This window comes from Porites lutea, chromosome 3, assembly GCF_958299795.1.
Source record: "Porites lutea chromosome 3, jaPorLute2.1, whole genome shotgun sequence".
NCBI classification, from domain to species: domain Eukaryota; kingdom Metazoa; phylum Cnidaria; class Anthozoa; order Scleractinia; family Poritidae; genus Porites; species Porites lutea.
The window spans coordinates 1,271,522-1,297,828 of record NC_133203.1 but is presented as its reverse complement, the minus strand read 5'-3'; the positions used below and the strand labels follow the sequence as shown (position 1 = coordinate 1,297,828).

Below are 26,307 nucleotides of genomic sequence, written 5' to 3'. Positions count from 1 at the left end.
AGCCACTCATTTACCGGCGTGGCAAACCAACTACGCGACAGACAAGCCACGCGAACGACTTCGTAAACGCTAAAAGCCATGCAAGAGAGAAACGTCTTTTCGCAGGGTACCACTCATTTTAAGAATGTATTAAAAGAGATTAGCTACAAACCGTTTTTGCATCTCTTACAATTTTACAAGTGTCTTTTTCTTTTAATTAAAATTGTTTCAAGTGCTTTTATGAAAGCACTTTTCTATAAAATTTCATGTGACGGCGCCAAAGAGTTTTTGCACTTAAAAAACGAGAGATGCCCGTTAGGCTAGTTGGACGTCAGAGCTTGTACCATGCAGGGTTCGCTAGCCTACCCGTCCTGGCGACTAGCCGCTGACCACAGAGCCTAGATTACAGCGCTTCTGACTACTTAGCCTGTTTCAGGCGTTCAGATAGTCAATTTAACTCGCTACCCACTAACCGCCGCGCTCTACTATTTGAGCGCCTGAAGCAGGCTACTGGCTACTTAACAATTTGGAGAGTCATTAGGGGTGTTTAGTATTTTTCCGGCGAAGAAATAGTCTGCGTAGCATGGCGGTTTTGTCGGGCGCACTACTGAGCGTTGAAGCCGCAAAAGCGCGCTCGCTAACGAGAGTTGCTCCCGCCCTAATCCTCGCAGTTTCACTACCCCCACCTTGGCTTGTTTGCGCGCCTGACCAAAACCGCTTGGTAATTCCAACTTTTTTACGAAATGCTTTCTAATTGCAAAACGTCTACTAGTCGAATATTTAACAATTATTCGTCGAGCCCGAATGGGCTCTGAGTCAATAGCCCATGAGGCCGAAGGCCAAATGGGCTATTGACTCAGAGCCCATTCGGGCTCGACGAATAATTGTTTTAGTAAAATCTGACTAGTTGGTCAAAAATATAGGGACAAAACAACCTTAGCTAGTTAAAGCTAGACTTTAAGTCTTTTTTGCCGCCGAAAAGCCGGCGATTTGCGCTACTAGTGGGCTATAACATATAGCCTAGTAGTAGCTCAACCAATCAGAATTAACGCAGCATTGATAATAGACCACTAGTTGGATTTTACTAAATCGCTTTATCATCTTATGTATGCAACTCAAATTTATGATGCTCTCACTAACCTGTTTAGATGTAGCTTTCACTGATGTTTCTTTTTTACAAACAGGTCAAGAACTGAAAGGTTCCAAAAATCGACGCGTGGCGTTGAGTGACTGCAGTGGAGTGCCATATGACCCACTTTTCTATTGGGTTTATGTTGCAGTGGAGTCGTGACACCAAAAACAGGTTCAAAACCAAAATGCTGTGGAACACGCTCATACGATTATGCCTCAGAATTGTGTTGCCAAGGAAACATTTATCCGAAAGACGGTCTACGGCCAGGCTGCTGCGGAAGTGTTGCATTTGATGCCGAGTTCTTTTTGTGTTGCGGTGCAGATCACATTTCACCCAAGAGAGGAACAAACCCAAGAAGCTGTGGAACCCAAGGATATGATCCTGCAATCGAAAGATGTTGTCCTGGCTATGTAGTCGTTACTGGTCTTCAGTGCCCTTGAGCTCTGTTTATGTAACCAAAAAACGAATTATTACATTTATATGTAAATTTAAGGGTGGAAGGGTTTTTTATGTCAAAATTAAAGGGGTAATATTCAGTCGTCGTCCGTTCTTCTGAAGCTTACTACAATCATGCATCTTGGATATCACTAACCGTCATTCGGAATGAGCATTGAAATTCAGTAGAAAAAAAGGCTAGATAAATGTTAGAAGACATTTCTTTGAGTTTCTTTCTTCCTGTACGTTGTAGCACTCTTTTTCCAAAGACTCTTATTTCATAAGCTAACTTTCGACATTCAGGTTATAATTACCTTGTAATAAATATTAAGGCAAAGAATTTCATGCTCAGGCTTAAGTCACCAGCAAACTGAAAGAGCGAGTTTCAGTGATTATTACCTTACGTCAGTAATTCAATAAAACCCAAGTCACGTCACTTTGGACATATATTATCCTGCGAGGATTTTACTGAATGAAATAACGTCGCGTTAGACTGTTCCGAAACATCGTGGAGAAAAGGGCTTACGCTGTAATGGGGCAGCCATCTTGGATTCAAATGCGTGTACCGTGTGTACATGTATGCATTGAGTGGGCCTCGCGTCACAGTGATCTCAAAAATCTTTCGGAAGAAGAGGAGACAGAAGTTAAACAGTCTAAAACCGCATGAGCTTGCTCCGACGAATGCACCATTCGAACGTTTACCTATTTCTTAATTTTTTTTATTCTTAAATCTAGGTAAAAATCTAATTCCTTTTTATGATCATCAGTTTTCCGATGTCTTTGGTTTAATTTAGCCAAATATCAGTCGCTCCTTCTGCTTAATGTTTCCATCATGAATTGTGGACCACCAGCGATATTAATAGTATTCAGGCTGAAAAAAGCTAGCATGAATAGATGGAAAACAAACCCTTTGTATATGAAAATAAAGCCCTGTTGTTAAGCTCTCCTTCTGCGAATAAAACTAAATTAGCAATTTCGATGCGGTTTGTTAATGCTATTAGAAGATTCTATATCAATTTCCTCACCGGTTTTATTACACACGTCGAATATACTAAAAGCAGGCCTTGCTCAAAATAACGCTTATGGCTCTTGTGTAGAAGAATGGCGTACCATAATATTCCTTTCAAAATCAGTCAAGTATTTTGTGGCCAGCACGAAGATATACGTACAATTTCCGTCCATTTGTGAGTCATGTTCAATTAGCGCCTTTTTCGTCAATGGACTTCACATGGAGCTAAATGGCAAAAAAAGGGGCATAATTTTTGAAAGCGCTTTTAAACACATCATGATGATAAATAAGTTTTCTTGTGGACAAGCTTTAATTTTCTTTATGTTTTGGGTTAAAAAGTTACAAAATTACTGAAAACGTAATATTATACACGAAATGCCAGTCAGATGACAAACAAATTATAAAAGAAAATGAAAAGCTCGGGCTTTTGACACATTTGACTATTAGCGCGCAATTACGTATGGCTCAAATGCAATTTCCCGAGGAGATCATTCGAAAGCAAATTCCAAATAAAAATCCTGTAAGCAAAGTTAATATCCTGCAACGTTGACTTTTGTCTCAAAAATTTACATTCAACAATTTTGACGCACACCAAAAGCCTCCTTGATTTCTTCAGTGTCTTTTTTCCCGGTGACATCAAGGAATGGCCTATATCAGTTTTTTATGCATCAAACATGTTTTGGCGGCTGTAAAATTTAATTATTTCATTTTTTGTGGAGCTGCAATTATTCTAAGCGCGATGTTTCCTGGTAAGTTTGTTTCAGTAAGTAAATTCTGCTCTGCAAGCGCAAAGCAGTTTGAAACATTTTTAACTTATATGTTATGTAACAGTTTAAAGAATTATAGAGAACGCAGAATTGCTTGTTTCCCAGACGCGAAGAACGCGAGCGCATATTATTATTTTTATAACAAAAGCGTGAACTTTTTCGTCGTATTATTATTGTTTATGTGAAATATACTTGCTTAGCTAAAGTAATGACGTTGAATCAAAGTAACTACTTGGATTATAACATAAAAAATGTCGTAATCATGTATTTTTACTCAATTTTTCTGATCGACTCATTTCTTTCAATCTGTGAATTCTCCAGTTTATAGTTACAGTAATGTCAAGTGGTTTGGAAAACACATTTGTCTGAGACGTTTATATAGGACTAGATATCTATTTTAATAACCTACACATGTATTCAAAAATGTCTTTTATTCATCCATTTGGTAATATGTACTTTTATTTCATGATTTTACTACGAGATATGTCTTGCTGCGATGTAGATTATAGGTTCAGCTTTTATGCTTATTCATTATTCTTGTGAAGTAAAAAACAACTTGAAGGCATCATGGATTTTTTTTCACGCAATTTTTTAGCTACTATGCTACTACTACTGAGGAGTCATGCGTTATTGTGCAATTCGGGCCTAAATTTTTAGAGGCAGCCATTATATTTCTGCTATTAATGCCTTTTTTTCTTCTTTTTTTTCAAAAAAGGCAAGTCAACCTTTACTTAACGCCCACAGGCTAATTATAAAAATATAAAAAAAATTGAAATGCGAAGCGCAGTCGGAGTCTAAGGTTGCGTTCTTTTTAGCCAAACTTTTTTCGGATTTAGACAATCTAGATTGTTTGGATTTTCGTGCTAGCCAGAACAAAAATCTTAAATAAGATTGATCCGTATACAGCAGCTGCTTTTTGCACTGATTTTCTTCTCAATTCTTCAACATAGCGTTTCTAATTTCTTTCCGCTAAATTAAGCGTCTTCTATGAAAAGAAAAGTAGCTCTTTAACTACTGGTGGTTCATACTGGGACTACTCGACTTAAAAGTATCTGGAATTTGATTCAAGAAAATTCAGAAGACAATTACGAATTTTCAAGTGCTTTGACGCGCGCTCTAAACACACACACACACATTCGACACTATAGTTTTATGGTGAGAAAATCCAAGCGTTTTCGCTCCCTTACGGATTTATAGTTACAGTGGAACTTGAGTTTAATACACTACAATCCTTTAGCGGCATAGAACAACGGAGGAGTATAAATAACGTTTGCCTGAACTAACCTTGATCCGCCGTGGTTATCGATGAAAGAGCACATTCTTGCGATCGAAAAGCAGTTTCATTAAATGGAACAAAAATCTGAAACCAGATTGAGATACCAGTCTGAACGATTGAAGTGCGGAGGTGGATCGTTTAGATTGCAATTTTGATTGGTTTAGTCATTAATGGAACAAAAAATCAAATTTCGGATCGCAAAATCCTGATTTAGATTGGTCAAAAGGTCTAAGTGAGATCTTTGTTTAAAGTCTTATATTTTTAAATGTGAGGCTGTCTTACCAGTCAATCAGGATTTAAGGTTTTTGTTTGTTTATTTTTTGCTTATATAATTGTCGCTTTTCATTAAAATACAAGACGGTGGTCACCTAAATAAATGAAAATGCAAAGCGATATGAATGTAAAGCATAACACTGCTGACACGGCCATTACGTTTTCTTCAGGTTTAGAAGGAAACGCCATTGCCTGTAAAATACAAAAGTATCATTTCCACGAAGAACATCTCACCGTGGATTCTGTGGAATTTGTTTCACTAAACTGCTCAATAGTGCATGGAGCACCAGCAAATACCATTTTATGGAGCAATGAAAAATATTGGCATCCTGTGGATTCAGTGTCGGTACCAGGTCTGTGGTCAAGCCTACAGATACGAAATGTCACCCAAAAGGATGCTGGGACATATAGATGCGAGGTGAAGAAGGGCACTGATAAACAAGTTTGTGAAGTAGTTCTTTGTAAGTTAGTTTTGGTTATAAGAACTGATTGATCCGCTTTACTTAAGAAAAGTGTTCTTCTTGGATACCGTATATCATGTAACTTGAATGATCTCTCTAATTCACACAGGACGAAACAACGTGTTTCCGTATTTTGTAAACTCGACTGAAACGTGAAGTTGCTTAAATCCGTCTTGTTTCCGCCCTGCGGAAACACGGTGATCTAGTTTTCCATGGACGGGACGCGTTTCCGTTATGTTTCCGCGTCGGAAACGAACGATCATGTTTCCACCACATTTCTGTTATCACATTTCCGTTCTTTCTTGTTTCCATTACGTTTCCGGTGACCCATGCGCCATGGCCAAGATCGCATGATAAATCTTTCAGAAATTTTGGCTTTGCGTACAATCAAGGTGAACAAAGGTAAATTTACTCTCGAGATCGGGCCATTAAACGGTCAGGCTCATGCATTAAATACTCGCGCGCGTTGCACTATTATCCATGATGCAACGACTGTGAAGTGCGCGAGGTTGCCACTGTTTTCGATTCTAAGTGATTAAAATGGCAGAGAATACCAACAGCTGTCGATAGTTGCCAGATTGATCTCAATCAGTACTGGCATAAAAATAAAATGATCTTAGACATCTTGGACTGAGAAAACAAGACAGAATGGGGAGAATGGGGCCTAGAATAGAGCGAAGTGCTGGTCAGCGGACGTTTCTTTTGCTCATGCTCATTGCGGTCGTTCTTTTTGGCGTCCATTTTGAAAGTGATTGCAACGGCTTCAAATTTGTCAGCTTCTGTAGGTTCAAGGAGCGTGGAGTCGGTATATTTTTGCTTTCCGATTGCACCACAAGACATCTAACGGTTGTTATGTATATTTGTCGACCCATCGGCCTTCAGTACTCGATCGCTTCCCTCGTAAAGCGACCCTTTTCTGACACAGTTGAGCAGGATGTGAGACAAAAACCTCGTGATGGCCAAGAGTAATTTGAAAGTTGGAGTGTTTGATTGTGCTAAGGATATCCAAGACTGAATATGTGATGGAGAATACAGATAGCACGAGGAGGTAAGCTGCCCTGATACCAAATCTAAGTTTCTTTAACCACTGATCAATAACTACTAGTACTTAGCAACTTAAAGGAGCAGTGTCACGAAAAATTACAGCAGTGGAAACCGCCACCAATCTCAGTGAAACATAAAAATACTGCTCATAACATGAAAAGAAGTTTTAAGTAACAAAGCAAAGAGCAAGAATGAGTGCAAATAAAGATTTTTGTTAGTGTTAAAATGAGGAACAGATGGACAGACTTAAAGAAAATTGAAAAAGAAGGCAATTGGTCCTTTTGAAACTTGCTAGCCTGACAGTTTTCCAGATTTCATTTTTGTGGTCTTCAATGTTTGATATAATGCTTGGGAGACATATGTTTGTTGACACAAAGCTGTGATTGATAAGTAGTTTCTCAAGTTTCACGGCAAATGCGATATGGACATGTGTAAGTGTAATTACAGTTGATTTCACATGACCTTACTGCACCAAGTTGGTAAATTGGATACTACGTAGCAGAATAGCTAATACCATGGCGAGTAAGGGAATCAAATTGCGAACTTTGAGTCGTAGTTGTCAACTTTGGTGCTACTGAACTTCATGACTTCATATCTTTTTTTAAAAACAGGAAACTGCAACGTAATGAACCCGAATCCTTTTACTAAATAGGGCAAGGGTTACCGTGTTAGGCCTGTGAAATGATTGACTGTAGACAAATGGTTAGAGGGTTCGAAACCATTCCAAATAGTGCACCAGTTTAATTTACCGAGAAAGACAGTAACAAATATCATTGATCAATAAATATTTGTACATACAGGAAGGCCCTACACAGAGTTTTGTGAACGGCAAAGATCAAGTACAGTATGTATAATACGGAAATACAAAAACAGTTCGTCAAAAATTAGGTTATTGGCCCGCAAAGGTTCAATTAGTCGTGTAGTGACACTCGATTTGGTTTACTCATACAAAAAGTTGACAATAGTTCCAAAGGAGTGCTCATAATATAATAATGCTTTACTGAGAATGCTCAAGAAAAACTTGAAGAATATTTAGATGTTTGCAGTAACTGTGATCTCAGGAATGGGGACTTTTTTGACAAGAACTCAGTGACTTCTGGTAATGCAACTGGGAAAAGAAGTTACTCTAGACCCGGAGTAGTCAATCGATAAAACTTGGTATTAATATAAATTGAAGGCAATCAAGTGATTTTTATTGATCGATAACAGAAATCGGTTAAAATCGATAAACTAAATTGCTGTGTCAAATTGATATTATTGATTTTTCATGATTTTAACAATTTATAACAGTACTTCCAACATTGTTGTTTTCTGGCATAAGTGCAGCCGAGAAAACTCATCCACGAGTAACAACTGATCAACAAACATGAAAATAAGAAATGTGGAAACTATTACAGTCACAAGAGTCTCTCTAAAACCGTGACCCTTTTGTACATGATAACAGGAATGGTTCGGTTTTATAATTATTACATCAAAGGGATGCCCAAAATTCAGACTAAAAGATTTCTCTGGATAGCTTTTCACCATTTTCCGTTATCAATCGATAAAATCACTTGATCGCCAACTATTTTTATCGATTTAGTTTTTTATCTATTACCTACTCCGGGGAAGTAACTACAGGCAGAACTGAGGTTATTTTGAATGGGCGGCAGATCTATATTTTGAAAAACTGGGAAAAATAAAAAACCTGGCCAATATCAGCCATCCGAAGAAGACTTTAAAGCAGGTTTTAAGGAAAAGATTAGGTTTTTTAAAACCTTATTTTTTAAAAGACTAGTGATACTAAATTGTTTGATCCTGCGACTCTCAATTTTTGCAACTCAATTGTCACCAAATTCACTGTTTGTGTGAAATCAGTTTTCATTTTTGGATGAGCAGGAGAACAGATGTATCTTCCGATAAAAAGTGATGGAATCGGTAAAATCTAGATAAATCGATAAACTAAATGAGTGTGTCACAGATTTCTACCAATTGGTCGATACAATCAATGTCAATCAAATCAGATTTACCAATTTTTATTGATTTATCGATTGATAAATTGATACCTATTTTTATCGATTGACTACTCCGGGTGTTGAGCAAACTTGTGAAGTTCAGTCGCACCAAAGTTGACAACTACATCTCATAGTTCGCAGTTGATTTCCTATAAACTCGCTACGTAATTTGGCTACTTCATGATGTGGTACCCAATTTCCAAATGAACTTCGTAATGTGGCGTGGTAAATAGTGTGAAATCAACTGTCACAGAATGATACTAAAATTGTGACACAGCCCCTTTAAGTCTTCATCTACCAGCAGTGAAGTTAAACTGGTAAAACTGCTTCTATTATCCTGTATTACGCTGCAGGTCTATGCAAGCATCATATTAGTGAGTTTACGCAACAGGACGGCAGGAAGAAGAGGACGGCAAAACAGCTGTGTGTGACAAATGTGACAGGGCTATCACTTGTGGGTTTTGTCGTGACCTTCACTTAACACCAAGGTTTTCTGGTCCTTTACAGAAAGATCTGTTTAAAGGAAAGTAAAGTTTGGCAAAAAGTTGTTTCAAACAAAGTTATTGTCACGCTTGTCACACAAGGTTTGCCGTCTTCTTTCCTCTCCCGTCCTGTTGCGTAAGTTCACTATTGACTAGTGGGGAGGGGGTACTCCTTATATGTTCTGTCAAATGATATCCAAACAATGTTCCCACAACTTGCAAAGCAACCAGGAGATTTGTTCACTGATCGTCCCTTAAATAACCAAAGATCTGTGGTTTTGAGAAAAATGAAAATAAAAAAACGGAACTTGAAGGTCAGACATTATTTCTCTTTATTATAGTTTGGTTACTCTCAAGTGTATTGATTTTACATGTAACTGTATATCGCTTTTCAGACATTTCCTGTTAAACAGTTTCCTCTGTAGAGTTTGAAATATGCAACACATTACTAATAATAGCCACCAAAGAGTTGAGCTGGAGTAGTGTTTTGTGGCAAACATGACATTGAATTTAAGGTGGCTAAACACAGTTTTGCAGGCAGTCAGCAGTAACTCGTGTGACAGCGCATGTTTTAAATTAGACAAACCAACAAGGCAGCGAAAAAAGCAATGGTACACAGAAGATGATTTCTCAAAATCTACTCATTAAAATTTTAAGATGTTTGGCAGAATTTTTACTTTTATCGTATCTTAAGTTATTCAGATATGCAAGCTCCTATTTACATAAGCTCTATAGAATAGACTTAGTTTGACTAAATTTGACACTTTCTCCAGTAATTTTTTAATCAGCATCGTAACTAAAGTAATGTGATATCCTCACTCGTAGCTCAGTGTGCATTGTCGGTTAAGATGTTATATGGTTGCAGTGACTGTCACTTGTTTTTTAGTTTCCCTTGCAACTTCAATACCAAGGTACAAATACAAGTGAGAAAAACAAAAGGCATGATATTTTGTCAATTATTGATTTATTTCCTCTGTTGGTATGCCTCTCACTGCTAAAATATTTTAGTTTAGGAAATACATGTGTATCCAGCATATCACACTGAATGTTTGGTTTTCAAGCTAAATCAACCTCTTGCACATGAAAGAGTTTTATGCAGCTTAGCCATTCAACAAAACCCAACTCACAAAAAAAGTTGAGTACATACATACAATTTTCCGAAGTCAATCAAACATTGAGTTCGGTTATCAAACAAAGTGGAACTCACGTGAGGAAAATTCGAATGGAACAACATTGAACGTTTAAATTCCAAACTCTTGATGACATGTGTGTTAATTATTGATCCAGTGTGAAAGTAGCAAAGTGATGAAAGGTCTTGCTTCTTTTAATATTTCCATTTCAGAGTTAATTCTAAAATATATATTCTCTGTGAAAATGTCAGTACATTTGTTTACCAAGCAAAAGGTCTTTAAATCTGCAAGTTGAAATCATCTTGATTTTACTCTTTGCTCCTTAATTGGCCTGAATAGTAAGCATTTTCCTTCTGAATCTAGCGCTTGTCAGATTTCCCTGGCTTTTTTGCTTTCCCAAGGGTGACTCAGTTTTTACATTTGATTTTTTTTTTTCAATATAATTTGGTTTGTTTTGATTTTGCTCAGGCATCAAGCTCAAAAAAGCTGTGTTTGATATTGTTTGATAGCTTGTATTCAGAAACATTTGATGGGAAGTTTGTTTTGTGTAATACATTGTACACCGGGGGGAGGGGGGTGGTTATAAACTGTACATGACTGCAATTCCCTGCTGCCCACCAGGGTGATTGCTTTACAAGTTGTGAGGACATCATTTCTTGGTCCCACACCTAGTTACTTTCCCCTGCCTCTCCTGGTATTGACCCTGTTCATGTAGTTGATAATGTGCCACCTGCAGGAGGTTAAACTTTCTCTTTTGTGCCCTGGAAAAATAGGCTTTTTGTTACTGGTATCGGGAATTATGCATCAGTCAATTCCCGGGCGTGGGGACTCTTGAGCTGTCAAATCCCCCAGGGTGGGGACAAAAAAGGGGGCAAATGCCCCGTCATCTGTCAAAACTGCAACAGTTTTCATTGATCGCACAGTCGAATAATCTTGTTTTAAGCATTTAAATGTGTGATTTTTCGTTTCAATTAACGTCTTCCTTTGTAATAGCGCTAGGATTCTAATGAAGACTTCACGCCGCGATGACATGCACCAGTTTAGGGTTTCAGTATTGATATAAAATTATTGACATTAAAATTAATAGAACGCTGTAACGTTTTATGTTATGAATAGTTTTATAAATATGAAAGGATGTTCTTGAAATAATATCAACAGAAATTTGATTCAATAACCAAAACACATTGATTCACATCGATAGCTCCGGTTTTCTCTATGTAATTCTGGCTTGATATGCAATGAAGAAATACATGCATATGCTAAAATCGAGAACATACCTTTACAACCCTCTTCAATTTATTCCTGGAAGGGGGGGTGGTTGGGTGCAGCTGGAATGAACTGATGCATTACAGACAGCCTCTGTTTGCATAACATCCTGACTATATTACTATGAAACACAACTGTATACATGTATATGTGTGATTTATATATTATTCATTTAGTATGTATAGTTTTCTTACTGCAAAAAGGTTTTTCCTCCCCTTGATTGCTTGGGGAATAGCCTCTGTCAAATTTTACTTAAAAGCACTTTGTTTTGTTTTTCATACAACAGTCAGATCACCTTGGTATGCAGTTTTGGTGCAGAAGGTTCTCTCAAAGCAAGCAAGATCATGGAACTTAATTGGCCTCACAAAACAGAGCTTGGCCAATATCCAGCGATTGAGCACTAAGTAATGACTTGAGAATAGAAGTGACTTAAAACACCAGTATCCTCGTGACATACACAGCGTGCAAAGAAAGCAGTGTCCAATAGCCCAGGGCTAGTGGATTTTGCTATCGGGCTAGTGAATTCTGTTCTTAACTTGCCCGACAGGCAAGTGATGTTTTTTGAGAAATTCCAATAATAGAAGAACTGTGAAATAAATTCTGCTCATCAAAAAGTTTTTGGGGCTAGTTGAAATGACGCCTGGGCTAGTAAAATAAAAATGCTAGCCTCAGCTTGCCCGGATGGCAAGCTGTGAAAATGATTTTCTTTGCACCCTGCATACATGTCGCCCCTTAAAACAATTTGAAAACCTGTCAAGGTCTTGAAATAATAATTATTACCTTCATCAATGTGTGATAATGAAATAGAGTTTATGTTCAAGTTTATAAGATTCATTTAAAAGTATCTGTTGATTTTGTGAGAGGTTGTAAAAAAAAAAGTATACATGAAACACAAAACAATTTTAGCAGACTTGAATTATGTAAAACTGAAGCCATACTTTTTTGTTGGTGTATTTTTGCATTTGAATCTTTGCACTGGTCATAGAGAATTGTAAGTAGTTTAGAACACCATGTCAGAACCTGACACAATATAATAATTTTATTGTAATCCTGAATGGTTTAAGGCTAGGATTCATTTGAAATAAGAAAGTGGATAATGATCAAACAGGAACTGATGTTTTGACAATGACCATGAAATTGATGATCACCTTGTTGATAAAACGTCAGTTGCTGTCAACAACAGTCCTACTCACGACATTCACCAGACACATCATATTCCACTTTGCTGAAATATTATGGGCTACAAAACTATCACTAGCCATAAGCTGCACTTGAATTCAAGATTACATTAGTGTCTGTTAAATTTGTTAGTATGTTGAAAAAAGGATAGGTTTTCAATTTGTGAAGTATACAATTAATTTACCTCAAAAAACAGTACTTGTATTATGTCAAAGTTTAGCCATTCATTTTTTGTTGATGTAATTTGTGCATTTGAATCTTTGCACTTATTTTATACCCTCTAAGCACGCTACAGTTATGTTCACTTTGCAACTTCTGCGTATGAGATAGGACCATAAATAAGCATTGTTTGATACGAGTCTATGTGCAGGAAATGGAATAAAATTTTAAATGTAACAGATGGATTTCAGTTTTATGGTGGTATATATTTGTCTGACTTATAAAAAGAATAAGTCTTCATTACATGTAATAAGTTAACCAGGAAAAATACTCAAAGGTTAATTTCATGTAAGAATAAAGAAAAATTCCCATTGGAAGACCTGGTTTCAGCAAATATGAAACTTTTTGGACGTATTTACGCAGTAACGGAAACAGACGGAAACACAGAAAAACAAGTCAGGTTGCCGGACCGTATCTTTCACGTTTCCGCCAGTAGAACGAACGAAATAACAGGTTTCCGGTACGGAATATCGCGTTTCCGCAACATAAACACACGTTAACGATTGCGGAAATACGTGATTCCTGAAACGGAAATCAGTCGGAAACGTGTAAAAAAGTGTTCCGGTTCCGTTGAAAACGCAGCGACGGAAACATGAGAAACCGTAATGTATCCGCTAACGGAAACACGCGTTTGCCGCTGTGTTTCCGCAACGGAGTCACGTGTTTCCACCATGTTTAAGTTTACGGATACTTGATTTTTCGTCCTGTGTCAGCTGATATAAATAAAAAATAGACATGATGTGCTAGCAGACAATAGAAAAACCTCTCCCCCGTACTGAACTGACGAAGGAGAATTCATCTTCTGTATAGACTATCGATGCCATCTTTTCTTGACCTAATCATACCAAATTTTAGGCATCATACACTCGTTACTCCATTAATTTAAATTCACCTCACACAGGCCTTCATACTTAAGCTAAAATTACGTTCTCTCTGTTACTATGTTCCACGAAGGTTTTTTTCTCTTTCCAGAAATCGTGGGCTAATAATTCGGTTCAATAGCTATAGGAGAAAATTTAACGTACACGAAGTTTCGAATCCCAGGATAGAAAACGTATTTAGCATACAAAAGCTTTCGATTCCATCACGGAATCTTTTGCAAGTGGTGGAGTTGGACGCTTTCTCACGTGTTTTATACTTCACTTGAAAAAGACTCCATCGCTTGTAAAACATTCCGTGATGAAATCGAAAGCTTGTGTTTCCTATCCTGGGATTCGATACTTGCTTCATTTACCGTATTTATTCGATTAACCGCCCTGGGCGCTTATTAAATATTTAGACCTTAGGAGTGGGCGCTTATTCGAGGTGGGCGGTTATTGGAGGCTAGGCGCTTATTAAGTTTTCACCATTTTCAGCAAGTGAAGTATGTTTATTTTGCAACAAAACAATAAATGCTAATACAAAAAAGCGAAGAAGTAACAAAGCAGGGTTTCTGTAAAATACTCTGAAGAAAACTCCCTCCTGTGGGAAGTCTCTTATTAGTACTTATTCAGTTTCAATTTCAATCTCATTGTCACTCAAGTGGGTGGGGTGGGGGTGGGCGCTTATTTCAGTTTGATTGGAAGCAGGAGGGGGTGGGCGCTTATTCGAGGCTGGGCGCTTATTATCTTTTTCTGCCGTTAGGATGGGCGCTTATTCGAGGTGGGCGCTAATTCGAGGTTGGGCGCTTATTCGAATAAATACGGTACTTAAAAATCATTATGACGGGGTTCAGTAGTACAGGTGAATAACCCGAAGAGGTTAAAAATTCTTTTTGAAATAATATAATGTAATTCCGTCAAAAGGATGGCTATGGATTTCTTTCTTTCTCTTACCCTTAAAAAGGCCCTCCAAAAATTTCTAGAACACCAGGTTACTTCACCACAACACCTCAGCTAATTGCAGAAGGAACTGCCAAATACGTCTTCCACTGTTATGCCTCTGGCTGGCCAAAGCCTTCATTCACATGGCTGAAAAACGGGAGAGAAATTAAAGACGGTGATGTAGACAAGTCATATGTACTGATAAAAAGGTCTGGTGGCCTTGAATTAAATATTCTTTCTGTGACGAAAGAAGACCACCAAGGTCATTACAGCTGTGTGGCGAGAAACATTTTCGGGGAGCGACGATATGGCATTCTTCTTATGGTTAAAAGTTAGTATCCAAGACTAAACAGTTTTTTTAAGGCGCTTAAGACTCACAATCGTTTGATGATCATTACAAAAGAACCCCTCTAACCTTCTAGCTCTTTGTTCGCAAGTCTCAGTTTCTTTGTTGATATACAAAAGCTTCAATCATCATTTTCAGCGCGTTGCTTCGTCAGAATCATACCGTAAAATTCCGAAAATAAGCCCCTCCAAGTATAAGCCCCTCCAAATATAAGCCCCCCAAACCGGCAACACAAAAAACCCTCCGTTAAATCGCTCCCTCCGAATTTAAGCCCCCAGGGGGCTTGTACTTGAAAAATTGCCCTCAAATACAAAGTAAAACAAAGCAAAAACGGTAAATTTACTTACGACTATAAGGCTAACCCAATCGATTTTGAAACGCAAATTTCCTTCCGTAGAAAGCCCCTCTGAATATAAGCCCCTCAGAAAGGGCCTGCCCCGGGGCTTATTTTCGGAATTTTTTTATTTTTTTTTTTACCTTAAAAAACCATTAACCTGATGTTCATTATTTTAAACTTTTTAAAGACAAGTACAGTGTTTACCGTGTGGTAACTGATAATTCAAAACCTCTCAGGGATTTAATAAACAGCATTCGCTGGCTATCCATACCATTTCGACTAAACCCGTAAATCAGTGTTAAAAGTAGGTGAACGGAAAGTTATCTGTTTTGTTAAAAGTAAGCTTAGGTACAGTGTAGATGTAATAAGGGCAAGTTATGTCTATCTGATCATCGCTTTGTTTGGCAATGACGGCCAAAGATTGTAAAATTTCATAAACCTCTCTGTCCTTAAAGAACGTTTCGACTTCTCATTAACTAAATTTCAGATCAAGTTCCACTGCGACCACTTGCCCACGCACATGTCAATAAGGTCTCCAAATACACTGGCGAGCCAGCCCTCCTGACATGCGTGGGACTATTTACTACAGAAGTAACTACAGTTATCTCATGGGATTTCAATGGGTCACAACTGAACCTGGACACGGACGAACATTATAAATTGGACTATGTGTATTTTGAAGAGGATATGACGCCCAAAGTAAATTTTTCACTTCTGATAAAGAAAGTAACTGAACGAGATACGGGGAAGTATCGCTGCAGCGTTATTACACCTGGATGGAGTGCTTCTGACATGATTTTCCTAAGCCTTGTGAAACCGCGTAAGTTTACAGATCATGCTTCAAACACTTTAGCAAGGAGGGATGGGGTGGAGACAGGGGGATCAAAACTACTAACCCCCTTCCGTACCTTGCATTTCCAGACCTCGCCCTTTTTTCTTGTCTTCCTACCATTTAGCCTGCAAGCAACCTCTCCGCCGATAGATCTCTCTTCACCCCGCCGCCAGAGAGCCCTGGAGAGCTTGCTCGCAGGCTATCCTCCCTTCAGCCCTTTTGTCGATTGCAAAATCTCATGCATTGTTGGATAATTTCCCCTTATTTCTCCCGCTTCCCCTCCCTTTCAAACTCCCACCTCCCGCCTTCCTAGGCTCCTATCCCCTGTCCTCTTCCTCACTTTGCCATTTTGAAAATGTTAATGCAAATATTAAGGCATCTCTGAGCTGTTAGCAGTCGACACTGTCCACCAAATCAATGTAAAGGAACACAAACAACCAAACAAAACAGAAAATTATGCCGCATAAAAAGTTAAAAAGTTAAAGTTGTTTATTTACTTACCCAGATATATCTTAAAGCTCAATTTCCTCAAGCTTTTTGTCATTTTTTATTACAGCAGATTTTTCACATCGGCGAAGGAACGGTAACATTTCATTAATAGAAAATCTGCTGGTGAGTGCAGCAGTTTTTTTGGTTCTAGGAACTGCCATACTCGTTCACAGAGTGAGGACCAAAAGAAAAAGAGATCGAAAACGTAAGATTTTTTATCTTGTTGTTATTACTAATACTAAACGGTGATCTCGAATTCTTTTGATCTAGGATTTATCAAAGAAAATGATAGAAAATCGACCATCAGCTGTTTTCAAAAGCAGAACAAAATGCAGACAGATGTAAGGATTTATACCAAGAATTCACTGCGTCCTTCACCTTTCGATCAAATTGTTGTGATATTCGATGAATAAAGAACAACCAAAATGAGTGACATCATTTTTCGAGGTATTGAGTTTACTTTCTATTTATCAATTTTCTTATTTAGTTATTTATTTTTGTGTTTTAGCTCACTTGGAGACAGATGACTTTCAATATGACGTCTTCGTCAGTTTCAGCACCCTCGACTATCCCTGGGTACGAGACAGCCTCACTCCAATGCTGGAAAGAAAGCAAATCAACTACTGCATTCACAGCCGAGACTTTGTAGTCGGGAAAGCAATCATTGAAAACATGGCGGACAGCGTGTATAATAGCAGGAAGGTATTGGCTGTTATTTCACAAAACTACCTGGCCAGTCATTTCTGCCGTGAAGAACTGGAAATAGCTTTGTACCGCTGTACAAAAATGGCAGACTCTTCTCTTTTGCTGATCCGTGTTGATGACGTCGACAAGAAAAACTTACCCAAGACATTGCGAAGACGAACATTTTTGGATTATTCCAGCGCCATGGAAAGGAGTGAATGGGAGCAGAGATTGTTGAAGCACATTCAGGTTGATGAGAGTGATGCAAAGATTGATACAAGAAAATCCAGTGACAAATGTCAACTCATATAAAATATAAAGTGTAAGGTGTAAAGTGAAGAGAAATGCATGGTTTTTCCAGGGTCAAATGGATCGAATAACATCTCTTACACAGAAACAAAGAGCTACCTTCACAGGCAAAAAGGCGAGGAATGCAACAGACTAAGAAAAAAATTGTTAAATATCGCGGAGAACTCTACGCAGACCAAACTCAAGTGTTTTTTCCCTTCTTTTTTGTCTTTGACTTTCTTTAGAAGAAGTTTCTCAAAACTAAGATGTTATCAAATACCAAGAGAGAATAGATCATTCTCTCTTGCAAATACATTGTTGTTTACTAACCTGATTTCTGTCTAGCATCCCACGCAGACGTTCTTTGAACTTGGTCATGTGATCCTTCCCCTTGTTGGGGAGGATTCAGAAATTTTGTCGCGCATAATGCAACCGGAGCTGTGTAAATGACTGAAATAGAGTTACGGATGTTTTATAATCAGTCTGTTGATTTTTGTATGAGCCGTGTTATCGATGTATTCATTATTTTATTTTACGTAAATTTTCATTTTCCAGCCGCTGTTCTGGAAAATATATGAGCCCGTACTTATCACCAACTTATCCCCGCCCCCTCCCTCTTTAAGGAGAACAGGAGCCTATGTGAAAGACGAGGGACTTGTTAGACTTGTTTGAAGCGTTAATAGTTGGTAGATATCCTTTCAGGATAAGTCAAGTCACAGATCGTTAAAGAATTATGTGTTGCCTTGTATCCAGTTAGATTTTACAGTTGATAGAGCGAATGGCCTTCGTTTACTGTAGATCAAGAATGACTGACCTTTGTAGATTTCAAAGGTGTTACAAATCTGGCAAAATATTATCCAATGCTCCGGAAAACCGCTGAAGGCACCGCAATGACTAAGGACGAATAACAGGGCCTAATACCTTGGCCTAATATAAGAGATAATAATATAAAGAGACAAGGTTGTCTCTCTTTCTTCTCCCACTTGTTCGGGTCTCGCTCGCTCGTAAAGCTTTCCTTTTCAAATGCGTTCTTGCCGAGCATTGAGAAATATTAAGGGTAATAAATTACAAGATTTATGTAATATGATCGCGTGACGATTTGATCGGTCAAGTTGATATACGATTCTACAATAAACAGTCTGCGAAAACAGCCGTCGTCCGCCGCACCAGGGATGTTTCTTTTCTCCAGGAGAAACGTCCCTAGCGTCCGGGCCCTAGCGGCGAGGAGCGAGAAGAGGTAGGATGACAATAAAGAGTGTAAAGGCGATTCGTGCTATCAGCTGTAAAATTTAACTGGAATCATGGCCACAAATAACTCCTTTGGGCCCGGCGTGTGAAGGCAAGTCCGTCCACAGCGTACAGCTCTATGACAAATTACTGTATGATCATAAGAAGAGCAAACATCCTATTGAAAAGTGCCTCCAATTAAGTCCACTCCGTCCAAGTTCGATCTAAGCACACAACACTGGCTCTTTTACTTAATCGATGACACACTTACTTGTTTAATTGTTATCGTTTTATCGTCCGTGAGATGATGGTGATCTAATGTTGTTCGTCGAGCTGATTACCTTGACCTACACGCCAACTTTGAATGCCTGTTGGATGCCATTCGCGCCTTAAACTTTACTGAGGTAAATCTTCCTGTCGAATTTGGCCAGTAACCAAACGAATTTGTGCATGCTCTGTCCTCCCTGAACATCGAAAAATGTGTAACGTGCTTCCGGCGATACTTTATTTAGATTCTGACCCGGCCCAACTTTCCGGGTGTACTAAATTTGAGGGTGCCAGTGCTAGGGTAACACAAAGCTTGAAAAAGAGAAGTGTTCATAAAATTTTGTATTTGTTTGCGTTGCTTGGTTTGTTTGTTTGTTTATTTTTTCCTAATGGCTGAACGTATTTACCTCAATTCTTCATTTTACCGTGACCTCATATCATTTCTATTCTCCCTCTCCCCTCTCCCCCTCCCCCTCTCTCCCCACCACGCATAGTCCTGTTTTGACACCACCAAGCTGCAGGATTCCATTTTTATGACAGACCTTTTCCGGTCGATGACAAAAGAATGACATTTTTAGAATAAGGTCACAGGATTACAAAAGCCGTAAGGCGTGAAGCCTCTTCAAAAATTTCAAACTTCCTACACTCGCTCATTAGCGAGACCCGAGTCCTGAAAACTAACTAGCACTCGAAAGCGACCCACAACGAAACCATCAGTAGAAACTGACAAACGTCGAGCTGCTACAATGCACGCTTTCTTTGTACTGTTAGGAGTCTTTTCTCTTCAAGTTGCGGTAAGTTTTTCAGACAACACGACAGCACACATTCTGTTGTTTTGGTTTCTTCAAAGCACATTTACATGACAATAAGAAGATTTCTTTGTTGCCGCATCGACCACAGGCAAAACCGTCGTTATGGTTCATTTGAGGTGTATTATCAAAGTATTTATCTGTAACGTAGCAGTTTCTGTTCAAATTTGCTGCCATATATATATTTGGATGTTATTCGAATTCCAGTGACAAGTAAACAATGGCCTATTGAGAATTTTATTGAAAGGGCAAATATTTTCTTTTGATGTTTATTTTACTGCACAAACTTCTTTTCTTCGTTCGCGTGATACTCCAATATAGTCTACTGTACAATCTGACCGACTTTCTCGTAGTTGGTGCAAGGGCTATGCCAAACTACGAAACATTTCGTTTCGTTCCATTTCGTTTCGCAAACTACAGTAAGCCACATGTCATAACCATACATGAGGTTTGGAAGGGGGGGCCTTCATGGAGCACATGGAGGAGACTGTCGTTGATTTGTCAAATGGGCCGCAGGTTATTTACAAACATCTTTTTACCTTTACTTAATTACTCTTTGATTTTCGTTCATTGGCCGGTTCAGTGTAACATTTCCCCTCGACGGGTGTATCATCAATCTCCAACCTTCAGATTTTTTTCATGAGTAGAGTTGCGGACTAATAAATGACCTTTTCATCGTTCAACGACAACCGGTACCGTATTTCAGCTTATAGGCTTAGCTTATAAAAGACTTAACTAGCGAGACTAAATTTCATAGGCGAATTAGTGTTTAAAAATAATTTCCGGATTGTAGAACCAATAAAATCTAAACAATTCAGTTATCCGCTATAAGATGTTTCTGTTGATAGTATGTGTTAACATTTTAGCCGGAAGAAGATGAATGAAGAACAACGAGGCAAATTTCAAACTCTGTAATGCCCGATCCTATAAACAGGAAAGTGGCGCAGGAGAGAATTAAACTCTCACTTTCAAGACGAGGCTAAGTGCAAAACTTAGCTTCCTCATAAAAAATGAGTTTTGTGGTCGACACTTGATAACATCCGCCGAAACGCCGTATGATTTTCGGTTTATAGTAGTCTTCGCAGTTCTATTGACGTCATTTTTAGGAAAAGGGTTTCGTAACAAATAACGAGTTTTATTTTTTGCATTTCTCCTCGCTTTGAGTGAAATAAATAATAAGTGACATAACAATAAAAGTATTATGATTTATAAACTGTTTTCTACTACTTAAAGCCTTTTCCTTTTTTTCTTTCTATGAAGACTGCGACACAGACCACCACTACACAGAAGGGTAGGTGCAGTATGCAAAATATTAGTTGAAGGCGGCCTGCCGCCTAAGGGAAGTGTAACTTACCCGGCATAGTAAATCGAACCCAATCGAACTAAATTTCAATCGAACTCAATCGAACTCAATCGGTGGATTGAGTTCGATTGAGTTCGGCAATCGAACGAAATCGAACTCACCGAAAAGAAAAAAAATCAATCGAACCCAATCGAACGTTCATTGAATTTACACACAGAGGAACTACGGGAGGTACCAGAGAATTCAGTCAGCTCTCTTTTTTTCCACAAGAACAATGCTTTGTCATCTTCAAGCGGTACACTCTTAAGGGCGCGGGGCAAGATAACTCTTGACACTCAAGAACTAAATGTACACGAACATCTGATCATTTACTTTGATTTTGACCTAAAGAGAAAGATAATTTTATTGTTGCATTTGCTATTTCTCCTTTCTATCATGGCAGTAAGATGCTCCCAAACGTCCAATATACTGACGCTCGTTCACCTCTTGCTCTCTTGTTCACTGTTAATTGTCCAAGATGAATTTGAGAGAATCATGTATATCGTTAGTAAGATATTTTTCATAATCATCCATCTACTTTATGCCGTAGCCTGTGTCGCGGTTAGTAATTTGCTTGTATTTTTGCATAAAAGTAATCCTTCGAGTTGTCTTGCCGCTATTGTAAGTTAGCTAAAAAAAGGAAAGGGTAGGACAATTTCGAAATACGCCCGCAGGAATAATGATAGCTTTGTTTTGTTCTGTTCTGTTCTGTTCTCTTAACTGCCGTGGACAGTTTATAAATGGGGTTTGTGTTATTGAATAAATAGTAAAAAAAGCGCAAGAAAAACTTGCTTTGACGGGCTTGCTTTGGGCTTGCTTTGTATAGGTTCACCAGAGCCAATCGAACGAAATCCATTTAATTGTGTTCGCGATTGAGTTCGGTTTCCGAACTCAATCGAACACAATCAGACGGATTGAGTTCAATTTGTTCGATTGAATTCGATTTGTTCGGAAATCGAACTCACTGAAAGTGTGGTGTTCGATTTCGTTCGATTGCCGAAATCAATCGAACTCAATCCACGGATTGAGTTCGATTGAGTTCGATTGAGTTCGATTTTCGAACGTTCGATTTACTATGCCGGGAACTTAGGATAGACCTAAATCTGCCTGTAAGATGTTTATTTCAAGTAAATAAAACGTGTTCTTGTCCAAGTTTTAAGCCTTCTTGACGCTGTTAACACCAAACAATGTTTAGCTGTGAGGTCGTCCAAAAGGGCTGAGAACACTGCTTGTTAAAAACCATTGAAACTCTGTTTGAATCACCACGGCCTCAGTTAGGAGTTCTGAAATTTAAAGTTCCGTTCCTGGAACAAAGAAGTAGACGGAAGTGGTTTGACATTCATATTTTTTACTCTTCAGACCCCTGTTATAACGTGTTTTGCACCAAAGGCCGCATGTGTGTTGTAAACACGGATCGTTCAACGACATGTGTGTGCCCAGAAGTGTGCCCAGATGATTACAAACCTGTCTGCAGCGTCTACCTCCGAGAATTCAACAACACTTGCAAACTGCACAAGTTCGCTTGTCGAATTGGCATCATGATGGGAATCGAAAAGACGGGAAAATGCGATTTAAAAGGTGTGTATTTAGCAAACAAGATCCGCATGTCGAGAAAGGTTGTCGGAAAAAGTGCAAGTGACAATCCCGAAAGGTAATAATTATAGGATATAATCAATACACTGTTTCTTGAAACTGTAACTGTCGAACCTACTTTTGTTGCTTTTCTTCAGCACTCGCAACAAACTGTCCACGGTCTCTCGTGCCGTTCTTTCAAATTTCTTTGAAAATCATCAGTGAACTGAAAACCACCCACAACACGTTTCTGGATTGTCGCGGGCACTTTTTTCCGACAACCCTTCTCGAAATAGCTGTATACTACAGTGGGACCCCGCTCTGCGGACTCCCACTTAATACGGACACCCGTGTACAACAGATACTTTCGTTTGTCTCGACGAAAAGCTCATATATTTTTTCTAAAATTAACCCCCATAATACGGACAATAGATACTTTTCTGTGTTCCGAGTCACAAACTCTCATATATCGTCAACCCCTCTTTACGGACACTGGTTTAACTGCGCACTTTCTATTTTCATTGTCACAATGTGTTTTGTGTGTCACAATGTCAATTGTGGACATTGTACTCACTTTTAAAATGAAGACAGATTTCTTTGAGTTTATACGACTTTATACTGTTTATAACTTAAAACTGTAGCAAAATAGTGTGACATGCTTCCTTGTCCTACCGTTCTCTTTCCTCTTTAAGATCAATAAATCAGGTGTCTGTCACGTTTTTCTGACAGCCCGCTTAATACGGACACCCGAATCATAAATACGGACACTATGGTATATCCTATCAGTGTCCGTATTAACCGGGTTCCACTGTAGTCCTGAAGTCAGCTGCAAAGACAGCCTTTTCACTCTGAGCCCCCTACTCCAACGGGGCAGCATAACCTTTATTTTTCATGTCAAGTGCTTATAACTTAGAAACGAGATCTGTGAACACCACGTTTATTATTGCGAAGCAACCGGTTGAGAATATACGAAACTTTAATTTAAAGTGGCTCGTTGATGGACTTTGATAATTGACTGTGAGCAGTCTATTCTCAGCCCACTAGATAGAAATTCTTCACTGCCGATTACAGGTCAATAATTAGAAAATCGAAGTTACCGAACTTTCTTTTAGTTATAAGCGTTGGATGCTACAGTTAAGGGTGTTATAGGTTATGACGTTGCTATGGTAGCCTGTAATAATTAAATTTAAAATGTGTGATTATAACTCTGTCGCTTATCATTTAGAATTTGGTTGGTACTATGGTTGTCGCGTCAATCAAAACACGCTGGAGTGGGTTGTATAGTATTCATCTATAAAAGTAGAAGTGCTAACAAATGATGGAAATCGATCATTTTATTTTATTTCATTATTTTATTCTATTTTTATCTTTTTGGCAGACACTGAATTGGCGCCATGCTCAGTCTCACGCCTTCTTCAATTTCACGATCGATACCTTGCGTACCTCATAGCTGCAAGAGAGCAGGAAATGTACCCAGATTTCCAGGTTGAGACTTGGGCATACGAGGACCGGGAGGAAATTATTGCGGTAAATTTGATCCCTTTTTCCTCTAGCGTCCGTCCCTCTGCTTAGCAACTTGCATTTGCTTTTCTGTACAAAACTTCTGCCTAAACTTGTTATCAACAGGAGGCGGTTTTTTTGCCCTTCACAAAATCAATGATTTATCCACCAACGATTATGATATTTTATCTTTCTTCTTCTGATTTGCCCCTTACAATGCTGCGTTCCAGTTTCAGTCAGAGTTGGACACGCGATGTTGCGTGAGTAGAGCTTGAAATAAGACATAAGATCAAGCGTCGTTTCTCGGTCAGTTTTGTCAACTACACGGGATAAGTGCGGGACCCACGATGATAGTCTGCGAGCCCTGGTGATGGCTAAACAAGCTGCGTGAACTCTATATTCACCAAATGGAGAGCCTGCTCACAGGCTACCAATGAATGATCACTTGGCCTTTTTTTTGAATGGAGGAGTGGTGACCTTTACGAGACCTTGTTCGTAGGCTAATCACACTTTAAACACTTTAAAAACATCCTATGAACCGGCTATGCTGCGTTAAAAGGAAGTTCTTCCAAGGTTTTCATATCCAGTATCAGTATTGTGTAACCGGGATCAATGTTTTCATTTTAGTGGGAGTTTAATAACCGGGATACAAACGGGGATGGTATACTGGACGAAGACGAGATTGGCAGAATGATTATCCCGGCTGAAGACTGCATGATGGGCTTTTTGAAGTCATGTGATTACGACCATAAACCCGGGATTAGCAAAAAAGAATGGAGCACGTGTTTCCCACCGATTGTGCGTGGTAAGTGCGCATGCGCTAGACTGCAGAGTAAGTCGATCATATCAGCCTCTACTTGTATCCCTATTTTCTTTTTTTTTTTTTAAAGTAACTGTCACCCGCAGCTCACATACGACAGAACAACAACAACAACATTTTCTGTTGTTTTTAAAAGAACGACATTTCAAACATTGACAATCCGCAGTTAGCATAGCCAATCGAGGCGGGTTATCAGAAATAAGAACAAAAATTAACAGTCGCCTTAGAACTATACAGCTAAAAGAAAAAGAGCCAAGTAAATATGTTTATAATCTTCTACCTAATCATACAGCCTTTTAGTCGTTCTTTATTGACTTTTCTTCGTTGGTTCGTTCTTATACCCGTCGGATCAATTTAGGTTAGTGGGAAACTGACCACCTACCCCTCCCCTAAGCCAACATTTTGCCCTAAGTGAGAAGTAAGTGATACTGTTGGCTTAGGGGAGGGGTAGGTGGGCAGTTTCCCAGAAACCTAAATTGATCCTACCCGTCCGGGCCTAGCCTGCGTCGCAGATGTAATCTAACCCCGGTCAGTAACGTCTGCGAAGCAGCGCTGATATCCTTGTTCTCGCCCCCCAACGGAATTACCGGAAATGCGTTTCAAATTTCCTCTCAACCTGATTGGCAAATTTACAATGGCTTTTTTTTAACAGGCCAAAGATGGTGCGTACTCAAATCCTGGTACACAGGTGGGGGCCTAGAACTAGGTTTTCGGCGCTGTTTCGCAGACGGACTTAATCAGAACCGTATTTCCGTCTGTGACACAGGCTAGCCCGGTTCCAGCGTTTCCTGCTTTGGACTTAGTCATCTACATCATCAAACACGGTAACCACGGTTGCCTCCTACTCTGTTCTTTTGGTGTTACAGACGGGTGCGATCTCCAAATGACATAATTAATACAAAAGACTGAAAAGACTCTAAACAGTATCCACTCCAAAAAGCAAAAGCGAACCAACAATAAATCCGCAACACGAACAGAAGACACCCCAGTTTTTGAGGAAGCAAAGAACGTCTGCACGCAGGTCACTCTTGTTATTTTACTGACTATTTCCTTGTTGCTGTTTTTTTGTTTCCACAGCACTTAGCGAAGAGGACGTGGAATCCTAATGAATAGATGTGGAAAAAATAGCGGAAAACATATAAGCTAATAAATAATACAACTGGCGTGTGGGTTGGGACTTGCAAAGCTTTCACTGTAAAATTTGAATGAGTCGTTTTCGTCTATTTTAGGAGAATGTGACCAGTTGTCTTTGTCTTCTATAGTTAGTTGAAATGGAGTTTTAAGATTATCAAGGTAATAAACATCATTATTATAGCATCTTTGAGACGGTAGTGTGGTTTGAATTG

General features: G+C 38.8%; 2 protein-coding genes across 2 annotated transcripts; both read left to right on the top strand.

Annotated features, from left to right (window-relative positions):
* The first annotated feature begins 3,180 nt into the window (after nt 1–3,180).
* On the top strand, nt 3,181–17,753 carry LOC140929254 (hemicentin-1-like). Its single transcript, XM_073379059.1, has 6 exons — nt 3,181–3,304; nt 5,042–5,332; nt 14,471–14,779; nt 15,619–15,951; nt 16,520–16,657; nt 16,961–17,753. Exons 1-6 carry the CDS (start codon nt 3,199–3,201, stop codon nt 17,446–17,448), a joined length of 1,665 nt encoding a protein of 554 aa, XP_073235160.1. The 5' UTR covers nt 3,181–3,198; the 3' UTR covers nt 17,449–17,753.
* A 1,811-nt stretch (nt 17,754–19,564) lies between these two features.
* On the top strand, nt 19,565–26,285 carry LOC140929253 (follistatin-related protein 1-like). The gene is made up of 6 exons (XM_073379058.1): nt 19,565–19,712; nt 20,988–21,018; nt 22,429–22,647; nt 24,020–24,168; nt 24,769–24,946; nt 26,039–26,285. Exons 1-6 carry the CDS (start codon nt 19,665–19,667, stop codon nt 26,065–26,067), a joined length of 654 nt encoding a protein of 217 aa, XP_073235159.1. The 5' UTR covers nt 19,565–19,664; the 3' UTR covers nt 26,068–26,285.
* The last annotated feature ends 22 nt before the right edge of the window (nt 26,286–26,307 follow it).

Bases quoted from the DNA above. Each gene is read 5' to 3' on its own strand.
- LOC140929254 (XM_073379059.1), top strand. From the start codon at position 3,199: ATGGCCTATATCAGTTTTTTATGCATCAAACATGTTTTGGCGGCTGTA. The intron at 15,952-16,519 runs GTAAGTTTACAG...TTTTTATTACAG, and splicing joins CCTAAGCCTTGTGAAACCGC to CAGATTTTTCACATCGGCGA. The intron at 16,658-16,960 runs GTAAGATTTTTT...TTTGTGTTTTAG, and splicing joins AAGAAAAAGAGATCGAAAAC to CTCACTTGGAGACAGATGAC.
- LOC140929253 (XM_073379058.1), top strand. From the start codon at position 19,665: ATGCACGCTTTCTTTGTACTGTTAGGAGTCTTTTCTCTTCAAGTTGCG. The intron at 19,713-20,987 runs GTAAGTTTTTCA...CTTTCTATGAAG, and splicing joins TCTTTTCTCTTCAAGTTGCG to ACTGCGACACAGACCACCAC. The intron at 22,648-24,019 runs GTGTGTATTTAG...TCTTTTTGGCAG, and splicing joins GGGAAAATGCGATTTAAAAG to ACACTGAATTGGCGCCATGC.